The sequence below is a fragment of the Canis lupus genome, chromosome 2 (genome assembly GCF_003254725.2).
Source record: "Canis lupus dingo isolate Sandy chromosome 2, ASM325472v2, whole genome shotgun sequence".
Classification (NCBI taxonomy): domain Eukaryota; kingdom Metazoa; phylum Chordata; class Mammalia; order Carnivora; family Canidae; genus Canis; species Canis lupus.
This window is the reverse complement of record NC_064244.1, coordinates 8,454,705-8,468,731: the sequence shown is the minus strand read 5'-3', so window position 1 is coordinate 8,468,731 and position 14,027 is coordinate 8,454,705. Positions and strand designations below refer to the sequence as shown.

General features: G+C 38.7%; 1 protein-coding gene across 1 annotated transcript in view; it reads right to left on the bottom strand.

The window, feature by feature from the left end:
- Nucleotides 1–14,027, bottom strand: part of C2H10orf67 (chromosome 2 C10orf67 homolog) — a 184,939-nt gene that overhangs the window by 74,848 nt on the left and 96,064 nt on the right. Inside the window, exons 11-12 of the mRNA XM_049096630.1 lie at nucleotides 12,938–12,996; nucleotides 6,976–7,041 (exon numbers count right to left, since the gene is read on the bottom strand). Of these exons, the coding sequence (XP_048952587.1) occupies nucleotides 6,976–7,041; nucleotides 12,938–12,996 (125 nt within the window). The remainder of the gene's footprint in view (nucleotides 1–6,975; nucleotides 7,042–12,937; nucleotides 12,997–14,027) is intronic.

Sequence of the window (14,027 nt, the reverse complement as noted above, 5' to 3'; positions counted from 1 at the left end):
TATTATTCAGATTTCCCTAGCAGGCATTTGTATGTGTGTATTTCACTTCATACTAGTTCAGCACCTGTCAAGCCACAGAATCAACACACAGATCCCGTGTTGCCCTTTTGTAACACACCCCACTCCCATACTGTGCCCCTCTCCCCATCGTTAATCCTGGCAACCCCTAATTTGAGACCAAAAAATTTGAGAAACACTGGAAGAAACCTATAAATTAATACTGGAAAGTACATTGTAGTTAGTTCATATATCACGTAGCTGTGTCACATATGTATATTAACAGTGTTACCTGTTTATTAAAATCTATGTAATTCATGACATAGTGTGGGTTAAGTCATTTTCAACTAATCATTTTTAAAATTCATTCCTTTGTTTACTCATAATAAATATTTGAGTATCTACTCTGTAGCAGCCACCAGAGTAGGTTTTGGGGGCACAACTGTGAACAAGGTGGATTTCCTGATCTCAACTAGTTCACCAGATGAAAGTAGAGATAAGTCAACAGGCCATCTCTACAGAGCGTGAGTAGAGCTGAGAGGGAGTCTGTGTGCCATATAAACCTGGGGGTGGGCACATGGTCCGGGCTAGGGGAGTAAGGAGGAAGGGTTCCCAGAGGCCTTATCTGACATCTGACCTGAAGGATGAGCAGAAGCTAACCAAGAGAGGGTAATTTAGGAAGAGGGAACCACCTAGAAGAAATAGTACTCTGAGACATTTTGTAATAAACCTCTTGGTTATAGATAGACAAATATGTCTGCTGATTTCATCGGGCATGAATCACTGCAAGGGTCTGAGGGCTTCACTGTGATGGGTTTGGAACAATATTGGCTCAAGAGAACTTTTCCTTTCACAAGGTTTATCCTCTGCCTCTGTGACTAGAGGTAAAGTAGATTAAGAAGGCTGAGCAGGACTACCAGATGTCCAGGACTGTGTAGAGCAAGCACATTTTCTGACTGGTGGGTGGGAACTCACTGACAGTGAAACAGGGACCACAAGGATAGTAAAATTTGCTCTGCAGTCTGCTAAGTATATGGGGATGCAGTTACATTGAGACACTTCTCATAGCATGCTTCATTATCGCCACTATTCCCAGAGCTATAATGTAAATGCAGTATCCTACAGATCACTGAAAGCATCCCCCAGATTTCAAAGTGGTTCTCAGTCCTATGGCAGTAACTGTTGGCAAACCCTAGGTTCTGCTTGTGGAACACCATCGTCAGAACAGTGATAGTACCAATGAGGGGAACCTGGGTGGTTCAGTCAATTGGGCATCTAACTCTTGACTTCAGCTCAGATCATGATCTCGGGGTTGCAAGATCGAGCCCCCTGTGGGGCATCCTGTTGGATGTGGAGCCTGATTACGATCGCTCTCTCCCTCTCCTTTTGCCCCCATCCCCACTTGCATGCTCACTCTCTCTCTCTCTAAAAAAAATTAATTAAAAAATAATATATAGGAACAGTGATAGTACCAATGAGAAGTGATATAATAACCTAAATCTTATCAAATACACAGGCCTAGTCACATAAATTCAGTCATACATTTTATTATAGTAGATGTCCGGGTCACCAAAATGCTGGTTTCCTAGTTGAATGGCCAAACCTGCCACATTACCCGGAATAGGCCTGACTCAGAGGGAACTCAGGCAACAGGGAACCCAGTTATAGGATCAAGGCCAGCTACAGTGGTGGCTCAGTGCTATGCCCCCAGAACGAGGAGCTACAACAACTTTCGTAGCTCGTTTCCATCTTAACTCTAGATTATCCCTAAGAACCAAATACACTGGGATGAAACAGATGAATAATTAGTTAAAATTAAGAGTTCAGTGATAGTACTTTTCTGATGAGGACATTTTTGTTGTTGTTGTTAGCTTCAAGATATATGAAAGCGAAGGATACAAAAATCCACACATAAAACTCAGTAGCATTTTCTATACCCTAACAACAAACCGTCTGAAAGAAAATAAAGAAAATGATCCCATATACAATAGAATCAAAACATGAAAACATTTCAGAATAAATTTAACCAAAGAGGTGAATGATCTGTACATTGAAGACTACAAGACATTGATGAAAGAAAGTGAAGAAGACACAAATGAATGGAAACGAATGGAACATGGATCTCTCATGTTCATAGGCTGGAAGAATTAATATTGCTCAAAGGGCTCTACTACCCAAAGCCAATGCAATCTCTATTAAGATACCACTTTTTACAGATTGTGCTTTTAACTAAGGGTAGAAAAAATAATCCTAAAACTTATACAGAACTGCAAAAGATTCCCCAAAACTCAAGCAAACCTGAGAAAGAAGAACAAATCTGGTGACATTACACATCATGATTTCAAACTATATTATAAAGCTATAGTAATCAAAACACTATGGTACTAGTGTAAGAACAGACACATAGACCAAATGAAACAGAGTCAAGAGTTCAAAAATCAACCTATGAATAAATAGTCACCTAATATCTGACAAAGGAGCCAAGGACACTCAATGAAGAAAAGACAGTCTCTTCAATAAATGGTGCTGGGAAAATTGGACATTCACATGTTAAAGAATATAACCAGACCCCTATCTTATACCACTAACAAAAAGTACCTCAAAATAAATTACAGACATAAATGTAAGGCCTAAAGCCATAAAACTCTTAGAAGAAAACATAGGGGAAAAGCTTCTTGGGATAGGTCTCAGCAATGATTTTTTGGATATGACACCTAATGCACAAGTAACAAAATAAAAAATAAACAAGTGAGAGACCACTTCATATTAAAGAGCTTCTGCACAGCAAAACAATCAAAACAAAAAAGGCAACTTGTGGAATGGTAGAAAATATTAGGAAATCATATATCTGAGAAGGGATTAATATCCAAAATATGCATAGATCTCATACAACTCCATAACAACAACAACAACACCCAAATAAACCAATTAAAAATGGGCAGATGATTGAGGCCCTGGGTGGCTCAATTGAGTGTCCGACTCCTAGTTTCAGCTCAGGTCATGTTGTTGAGGTCATGGGTTCGAGCCCTGCCTCCAACTCCCAGGCTCAGCCTAGAGTCTGCTTCTTCCTCTCCCTCCCCCTCTGCCTCTTCCTGCACTCATGCACATGTGTACACATGTGTGTGCATGCTCTCCCCCTCTGTCTCTTAAATAAATAAATAAAATCCTTTAAAAAATGTCCAGATGATCTAAGTAGACATTTTCTAAAGAAGATACTCAAATGGCCAACAGGTACATGTAAAGGTATTCAACATCATTAGTCATCAGGGAAATGCAAACCAAAATTGTTAATGAGATATCCCCTCATACTTGATAGAATGGCTATCACTAAAGATAACAAGTGTTGGCAAAAATGTGGAGAAAAGGAAATACTTGTGCCCTACTGGTAGGAATGTAAATTGGTTCAGCCATTATGGAAAACAGTATGGAGTTTCCTCAAAAAGATTAAAAATAGAATTACCATATGACCCAGCAATTCTACTTCTGAGTACTTATCTGAAGGAAGGAAAATCACTATCTCGAAAAGATATCTGCACTCCCATGGTCACTGCAACATAATAACATAATTCACAATAGCCAACACATGGAAACAACCTAACTATCCATTAACAGATAAAGAAAATGTGGCATGGGGATCCTTGGGTGGCGCAGCAGTCTGGCGCCTGTCTTTGGCCCAGGACGCGATCCTGGAGACCCGGGATCGAATCCCACGTCGGGCTCCCGGTGCATGGAGCCTGCTTCTCCCTCTGCCTATGTCTCTGCCTCTCTCTCTCTCTCTCTCTGTGTGACTATCATAAATAAATAAAAATTAAAAAAAAAAGAAAATGTGGCATGAATATATATATATATATATGAATACTATATATATAGGAATACTAATATATTATATAGTACTAATACTAATATATAATACTAATTATATATATGATATATATAATACTAATTATATAATATAATTATATATATTATATTATATAATTATATAATTATAATGCAGTATCCTAGAGATCACTGAATAGGAAGTATTAGGAAAAAAAAAAGGAAGTATTAGGAATACTAATATATTATATAGTACTAATACTAATATATAATACTAATTATATATATATATAATGGAATACTATTCAGCCATAAAAAGAAGGAAATCCTACCATTTGCAACAATGTGGATGAGCCTTGAGAGCATTATACTAAATGAAATCAGTCAGAGGAAGATACTGAATGATTATTTATATCCACATCTAAAAACTGAACTTAGAGAAACAGATAGGTGATTGCCAGAAGCAGGGAGTGGAGTGAGGTTGGCAAAATGGGTGAAGGTGATACCAACAGGCAAATATCTACCTATAATAAATGTCCTAGGAACACAATATATATGGTGACTATAGCTAACGATACTGTATTATATATCTGAAAATTTCTAGGAGAGCAAATCCTACAAGTTGTTGTCACAAGAAAACAAAAAATCTAACTGTGTGTGGTGATGGATGTTAACGAGATTTACCGTACTGATCACTTTACAATATTCACATATATCAAATCATTTTGTTGTACACCTAACATGAATACAATGTAATATGGCAATTATATCTCAATTTTTTAAAAAAGATAAATCAACACCACTATGCACAGGAATCATGGGAAGACACAAAGTTATTTTACACCCTTCCCCTCAAGCCAGTCTAAGGATACCCACACTCCATGTGTCATTGTTTACCCACACTTATTGATAGTGCCTTTTTTATGTGCAGCTCTTTGACTTTTCTTTTTTTTTTTTTAAGATTTTATTTATTTATTCATGAGAGACACACAGAGAGAGAGGGAGAGACAGAGGCAGAGGGAGAAGCAGGCTGCCCATGGGGAGCCCAATGAGAGATTTGATCCCAGGACCCCGGGATCAGGATCTGAGCTGAAGACAAATGCTCAACCACTGAGCAACCCAGGTGCCCTGCTCTTTGACTTTTTAGACTAGGTTCTTGAGAGGCCAGAACACAGACTGCACTGGAAAACAGAAATAAGCATGGAACAAAAACCGTTCAGTGAGAAAGTTTTTTAGATTTCTACAAAATGACTCTGCATCGACTCCACCATCACCCACTTCTTCATCTAGGTGCAATCATCAATCCAGAAATCGTCATTTCTGGAAAAAAAAATACTGTGGCAAGAAACAAAGGAAGCCCGACAGCCATGAAGCCAGCCTCCCACCAAGTTGGTAACAGAATGTCTTGGTGGGAGGGAGAAGGCACCAAACAGAGACTTTGCTGGGCCCAAAGGTATGCCATGGAAGAAGAAGAACCTTAAGCAGACTCCCTCTTCTGAGAACATGAGCCCCCAAACTAGTTCTGAGCATGCCAAGCCTCTTGTGCTGGACCGGGTTTGTGATGCAAGATCTTGCTGCCTGGCAACAAGTGCAGCACTAAACAAACTTCTACACAACACAATAAAATGTGATTGGTTCCCCCGTGGGCAATATAATAGCACCGGTTAACTGCTTAGGGTTTAAATAAAGAGGCAAAGTAAAACTATGGGTTCAGTTCATAGTATCAGCACAAACTCGCTGACCAAGTAGTTTCATTTCTTCCCCAATGCCACTAACCAACTGACAATATAACATTTGGTTCCCGGTCTATAAAAGCACTTTCAATTTTAATGACAATGTGCACATTTAGTTTGTTTTCAGAAGCAACTCCAAGACATTGGAGGAATGACAGAAGGGGTGGGGGAGGCAGAAGAAATTGACCGAATAGACTCAAATAATGGAGACGATTTTTACAGGCCAGGTACCCAAAAGTGAGGGATTCAAAATAATGTTATTTGTTAGCACATGTCTTCTGTGACTAGCTAACCATAATTTTTTCCTTGCCTGAATTCCCAAGTTGGTTTCATAGAAGGCTTTATTGTAGTCTCAGAGCATTGTTTTGCATTAATTTCTATGACAAGAAACCCAAAACACATGGTGCCGAGAGTAACAAAACAGAGTTAGGGAAACGGTCATGACTTGGCACAAAGTGTGACAAGCTGTAAAAAAGGGAATGTTTCAATATCTGAAGTGGTGTTGACTTCCTATGAACAACCTTTTCTCTTCTAAACAGTATCATATTCTTTTCAAGCACATTTAGAACGCAAGTCAAGCTGTGTTTTATTTTTGATTATAATAAACACAGTCAGTTTACTATAACAAAGACATACTAGTGGTGACCAGTTGAAAGCCAAAGTACAACACCATAAGCTGGGCGGGGGGGTGGGGTGGCGGGGCCTCGGGGGTGGGTAGTCCACAGATAAAATAAAAGAGCAGCCGTCTGGAAAGTTCTCTAAAAGAACATAAAAAGGCAGTGTTTTCTTATGAGACTAACACAGAATGCCAAAATATCTAGCTGGGCTCTTTTTTTGTTGTCACTTATGGCAATTTGTAACTAAAAATAGCAAATCCTTCAAAATATTGGGCTCTCATATTTGTTTTTTTTTAATCTCCATAAAACTCAAAAACTTTGTGCACTGCTTTAAATTGTAACACTATTTCTTATGTAAGACTCATCTACATAGCAGCTTATTACATTTGTGTCAGTACTAATCAAACTGTTTTCTTAAAAGGATCTTTTAAAAATGTTTATAGAAATAGCTGAAAAGGATTAAGAAGTACAAACTTTTAGTTGTAAAATAAGTAAGTCATGGGGTTGCAAAGCACAGCATGGGGAATATAGTCAATAATATTATAAGGATGTTGTATGGTGACCACACTTAAAATTGTATTGAACATAGATTAATGTATAGAATTGTCTGTACACTTAAAACTATTATAACATTGTGTGTCAACTATACTTCAGTTAAAAAAAGTTAATAATTTTGTATGTATTTAGATTATTGACAAAGTGTGAAATAGTTCACAATAAAATGGTTACAAATAAAGTTTATAAAGAATTCATGATTCAATTGAATTCCTGATTTCAAATTTATTAGGAAATAACATAAATCACCTTACCATTTCTTGAACTAATGATTTTTCATAATCAAGCTCACATAGTAATCTGTCTCTACCATCCATTAGCTAAAAGAGAAGAATATTATATTTTGATTAAAGAAAAGAACAGAATACCTAAAAGAATACCTAAAATTTCTCCTCAGTAGAATAGAACAACACATATTTTGATTTTAAACATGAGAAAAGCAGATCCTAATATGATTTTAAAAATTTAAATATCTGTAGATTATCATGTAACAGTAATACATTATATATTACTGTATTTTTCTAGAACAACAAGCAAGATATACACAGGAAATGCCAATTTATTGACAATCTTCCTCACCCTATACCAACAAAATGTGATGTTGATATATAATAAAGCAAGTATAGTGTATCAAGAAGAGCACTTTTGCTTTCCTCTTTATAAGACCCATTCATTTATTTTAGATTTTTGTGTTGTATTTCTATGCACATCAAACTCTATGCCAACTGAAAACAATCATCAAAAAGCATACACTGCATAGCCCCTGTACTCCTATGACTTGCCTTGGTATCTTCAATGATTACTTGCCATTCATGTATTATATATAATAATAATCAGTGTTATATACACTGATAAAATTCAAACCTTGGTTTTGACATCCATTCAATTAGTCCGTACATTCATGATTTAATACACATGTGTGGAACACCTTTTAGATGCCAGGCATTTTGTTAGTCTAGAGAGGTACAGAAGTGAAGTAGAACAGATCCCTTCCTCTGAAGCATCTAGGTCTGGTAGGAGAGCAATGTGAAAAAATGACTGTAATACATTAGAAAATATGTTAATAAATCAAATTTTCAGGTGGCCAAAAAGCATAAAGAGCCACAAATTCCGGCAACCATAGTTATAATAAGATATAATAGGAGAAGTACATTTTGACAATGGTCTTGAGGGCTACTGGGAATGCAACCAGTTGGAGAAGGAAAAAGGCAGTGGAAACAGCAAACAAAATAGCACAACAACTGGAGGGGAGTATGAAGTCATGGAGGAATTGGGGAGGGCTTGATGCTATGGAACCCCAGGATGGAGAGAGACAGCAGTGGCAGGAAAGGAAAGGAGGAGGGTCGGGTGACAATATGAGAGGCCTCACTCTCCACAATCAGGGGTGGAAGGCAGGATGATACAATGAGGAACATAAGTGTGTTCAAATCGAAGCTCTGCTCCTTATTAGCTGTGTGGGTAAACTAAGTCGGCTTCAAGCCTTAGTTTTCTTCTCTGTAAAATTAAGATAGTAAAATCTATTTTAAAGAATTCTTTCAGAGAGAATTTAACTGTTCCTGGCATATGAAAATCCCCCGGTGTATTTTTAGGTGGTCTGATTTTATACTGTAGACAATGGGAAACCATTGAAGGTTTTAGCACGTGCAATTAGGGTATGACACACTACAGCAGAGTGTGGAAGCTTGATTTGAAAAGGGATGAGGGGGATCCCTGGGTGGCGCAGCGGTTTGGCGCCTGCCTTTGGCCCAGGGTGCGATCCTGGAGACCCGGGATCGAATCCCACGTTGGGCTCCCGGTGCATGGAGCCTGCTTCTCCCTCTGCCTGTGTCTCTGCCTCATTCTCTCTCTCTCTCTGTGACTATCACAAATAAATAAAAAGAAAAAAAAAATTAAAAAAAAAGAAAAAAAAAAGAAAAGGGATGAGGGTAGAAACAGGAAAATGAAGTTAGAATCTATGGAAATTAAAAAAAAAAAAAAAGAATCTATGGAAATGATGACAGCCCCAACCAAGTCTGTAGCAATGTTGTGACAGAGAAGGGGGATTTGAAATACACTGTGGAAGGAAAACCTACAGATTGGGCGACCAAATAGATACGAGGCATAAAGGAGAGAGTAGAGAATGACCCTGGATTTCTCATCTGTTCTTAGGGATCGATGGCAACGTCATTCATTTAAGTGGGGAAACACAGCAGAGTCCAGATTCAAGGGGTAATAAGGTCAAGTTTTGACAGTGATTTGATGAATAGGTAGCACATTTTTTCAGCAAATGTTTTTAAGGGCTGATGACTAAGAATTTAGAGATAAACAAGACAGTTTCTGACCTTAAGAGAGCAAATAGTCCCAGGTATACAGGGCCACAGAAGGAGCTTCTAATTACCATAGGAAATGGATGAGGCTGTCAAAGAGCATGTGACATTGAAATTAAGGATGAGAACAGAATTGAAACTATAGACGTGGTGTTCAGAGAAATCATAAAGCAGGAAAGGAAGTTTGGAAGTCACTGGTAAACAAGTGTGCCAGTTATGGGAGAGGCTGAGGTCAACTAGAGAGAAAAGAAGGAAGATCAAGGATAAATAGAATTCCCAAGAATAGCATTCAAGTGGAAAAATTGAGCAGAGAAGTCACAGAGAATTGACAGATATTGCTTGGAAGGAATGAAGAACCACGTGAAGAATCAGAAGTGAGCATTGCTGTAGAAGACTCTATGATACGGCAGGCAGTCCTTCCATATACAGCAGAAAATTCAGGAAGGAAAAAACCTAAAAAGAATTGAAGGCAGGATGCCTGAGTATCTCAGTGGTTGAGCATCTGCCCTTGGCTCACGTCGTGATCCCGGGGTCCTGGGATTGAGTCCCGCATTGGGCTCCTCGCCAGGAGCCTGCTTCTCCCTCTGCCTACCCTCTCTCTGTGTGTCTCTCATGAATAAATAAAATCTTTAAAAAAAAAAGGATTGAAGGCAATAGGAATCTCACTGTGACCTTATACACAAGAAAAACTAGCATCGGGGGAGCGAAAAGGGGTTTGGTAAGCACAGATTTATTTTAAATAACATTTGGAATATAGTAAATGGCAATGGGTGATTAGAGTCAACGGATACCACCAAGACAATGGTTTCACTATATCTGTAGGCTACAGTGAAATTTTTAAAGGCATTAGAGAGAAAGAGGTGATGAAGAAAGTTCCAGAAGAGGAGGAAGGAAGAGATGAGTCAGGGCAAAGAAGAAGGATCCTCTTTGGATAAAAAGGAGTTAAGGTGAGGCTAGGTAAGCTAAGTGACAGAGTAAAAGTGTGCAGAAGGAATTGTTTGTGCATCCTTTCAGGTAAAGCTAGACATCTCTTCTCTATGTACATACTTCTATTACAGTCCACATCACACAGCCCAAGGGTTTTTGTCTCTTGTCCTAGACTTAATCTGCTCCACAGCAGGCCATGCGTGTGTGTGCACGTGTGTATGTATGTGTGTGTATATCTGTCTGTCTGTAATTTTTGTATCTCAGCACTAGCACACTGCTTGGCACTAAAAGGCATCTAGTAAACATCACTGAATTAACTGATATAGTGGAGGATATTGGAAACCAAACCAGTAAATATCAGCTCTCATTTGCTCAACAAGTCCTAATGTGCTTTCCAGTTGACAAAGCACTTTGACTCCCATTATCCCAATATATCCTCATAGTTAAGCCTGTGAAAGACAGAAAGAGGGAGAAGGCACTGGCCCAAGGGACTACAGTGGCAGAAATGGAAGAGGAACCCAAGGTTCTGGGTTCCTTCTGTTCAATACCAAACTGTACCTATTTTCAATGTGTCCGTGGAGGTCCAGGACATATAAAGAAAAAAAGAAAAGAGAAAGGATTTTTTAAATGATCAAACGGACTAGGGATCTGCTATATTTGCTAAAGAGAGCTGTGAATTAAAAACACGGTATAAGGGGATCCCTGGGTGGCTCAGCGGTTTGGCGCCTGCCTTCAGCCCAGGGCATGATCCTGGAGCCCCGGGATCGAGTCCCACTTCAGGCTCCCTGCATGGAGCCTGCTTCTCCCTCTGCCTGTGTCTCTGCCTCTCTCTCTCTCTCTGTCTCTCATGAATAAATAAATAAGGTCTTAAAAAAAAACATGGTATAAGTTATATATAATTTTGAATTTTAGAGTAGTCTTGCTAAAAAAGGTAAAAGAAACAGGTGAAATTAATTTTAATAATATATTTTGTTTATCCAAATATACATTCAAAATGTTATCATCTCAATGTGTAATAATTAATCTTAAAAATCATTGCTGAGATATTTCACTTAAGCTAAGTCTTTGAAGCACATCTCAATTTGGGGACTGAAATTTCATTGGAAATACTTTATCTGTATTTAGACTGCATAAGAATTACAGAGCAGCAAGTAGATTCACATACCAAGTTATTTAAAATATACACAAAGGTTTTCCAATAAACTGAAACAAGTATCAGTTTTTACATTTAAATTTTAAAAATTAAAATTAAATATAATTAAAAATTGAGTTCCTCAGTTGCACTAGACACAATTCATGTGTTCAGCCAGCCACAGGGGGCTACCACCGGGCAGTGCAGACCTAAGGCAGCTGAGGAAACACTTAACTGAAATATTTAAGCTCACACAGATCTTGACTGGTCATTCGAAGGGGCATGTTTCTTTCTAATCGGCGGCTTAGTGGTCAGATTTTTTGCTCTAATTTCTTGTGCTCTTTCCAGAGAAGAGTAAGCTTACACGACTCATCCCTACAAGTGACTGGATAGATCGAACAGTTTTAGAAACACTTAAACTGTGATAATTCCTTAGAGGTTGAGACTAGGAAGCTGCGACTTCATTTTCAACCTAGACATTGATGCCAAGAAGGTGAAACAGATAATGTCCACAGACTCTGGTTTTCTCTGTAAGGATGGGACTTGTGCTGTCACCACTGCAAATAGAATGAAGCACAAGAATATGAACTTGCTCTGCAAATCCATGATGATTTTGCTTATCAGAGAAAACGTCTCCCAACTCTGACCCTTTATGTAACCAATTCTCTAAAAATTAGTTCTTAAGAGTTAATTTTACCGAAAACCTAAGAATACTCTGAACTGTAAAATGGGGCTGAAATTTGGACCTCAAATGACGCACAGGTGGCTGTCGGTTGGGCTCTGGAAACGGGGCTTGTGTGACTGAGGGATGGCATGTTTAATTAAAACTGACTGTTACCCAGTTTTTAAATTACTTTTCATTTTAAGGGGCACCTGGGTGGCTCAGGGGTTGAACGTCTGCCTTTGGCTCAGGTCATGATCGAGTCCCACATCGGGCTCTCCACAGGGAGCCTGCTTCTCCCTGTGCCTATGTCTCTGCCTGTCTCTCTGTGTCTCTCATGAATAAATTTAAAAAAAAACCTTAAAAGCATTTTTTTTAATTTTAAAACTGACACTCGATTCAGTTAGTGGAAAGTATTTATGTTTATTTGGAATAATTCAGAGATGCAAATACACATTTTCACCTGTAAATCTCAGGAACTCTAAACACATTCTCATTCTATGAATCACTCAAAGAGCATTGGTCAGTGTGCCAGGCTCTGTGCTCAGTGCTGGGAATATACCAGAAACAGAGATGATAGCGTCTCTGCTCTCGTGAGGCTTGCAGTACAGCAGGGAAGATTGATTATCACTGAAAATATGTTGATGGCTATGATGGTACAGTAAAGGGAGCTAAGGAAGCCCGAAGCAGGGGTGCCCGACCTGTGTGGGGGGCATAAGTGCTGTGGTCCCACTGGCCCAGATGCACTACGTGATCTTGGCCTTGCTGATACGAAAAGAATTCCTGTCCTAAGTAGAGATTTCCCACATAACGTAGCCCAGCTCGTGCGCAAACAGAAAAATGAACATGAAGCTACATGTGGGCTGAAAAAAAGAATGTTCATTCTTAATAACAGGATTTTTCCACAAGCACATCTCCGGACCTCCTGTGCCATCGAACTTCAGTTCCTTACGGTCAACGAGGCAGACACTCAGTTATCGCAAGTAAAAGAAGTATCTGTACATTAATTCATTTTCAGGAATGAAATCCTTATTTACTGTCAAAGAGCCTACCCAAATCGCGGGAGAGATTAAATATGGAAATGGACTTTCCCCTACACCCCAAGACGATCGGGACCCACCGTTATTCCATCAGTTCTGCTGATATTTCAGTGTAAAAGAGTCATTCGTCAATGTATAAAGTTACAGTACCTTTTGAATGGTTTTATGATTCTTTTCTGCCGTCTCTTTCAGATTTATAATTTCATCTTCTGTAAACAAAAGGAGAGAGAGGCCAACCATGAAATTACAAGCTTACGGCCCTGTATTCAAACTCCCTGCTTCAGGGCAGGCTGTACACTGCTGGCAGGCATGGTGGACGCAAGTCCTAGCAGGACTGTGACCTTCACAACTGCCCTTGACATTCACAGCCTTCTTCCTGCTGTTCAGACGGCTGGTCAGATAGGGATTAAGAACTAAGTTCAAGATCCAAGTGTGGCTGAGGGCTGAAAGCTTTTCATCAATACTAGCAATGGACATTTTTGCTGTTAGTTACAGCGGATACAAAGTGCTTTAGCAGGTGGCACTTGATGACTCAGTAAGAGCTACGAAAACTGGAAAAAGCATTATTACACCCCTCTAGGAGGGAAATGAAACTACACTGGCATGGTATAATTTATATTCAAGAGAGACTGTAATATATCTGATTTTATTGATATTTTGCTATAAGTTTTTTTTAATCATTTGTTCATTGCTTTTCATAAATGCAGGTTAAGGGGAACATTATATAATTCTCAGAAACATAAAGATAACAACAGTAAGTGAAAAGATGCTTTAGAGCACTCTAACTTTGGTGATTTCTTTTCTTTTCTTTTTTTTACTTTGGTGATTTCAGTGTGACTTTTACCATTTATATGGTATGTAAAACTGGGAAGGGTTATAAAGTATACACATGAAAATGTATATTATAGGATTATATCCAAAATTGAAGATAATTCCGTGGTAGTAAGTAGTGGCATATTTTTCTGAAGGGCTAACTCTCCACAAAGCAGTCCCCGATATGTGTGCTTAAGTGTTTAAAGGTTATAAATTTTAGATAATCAAACCAGCACATGCAACGGAAGTCAGCAAAAGTTTCTATCTGTTTATAACATTTCTAAGTGAAATGGAGCACTGCTTAGCACATTTTTCAAAGGTCAATGCTTGTCTTGGGGGGGAAAACACCAGCTTGAGTTAGAATGGCATGGGCTCAAGAATATAACCACAAATAAACTCTCTTTCCCAGGCAAGGAATGCTGTCTTA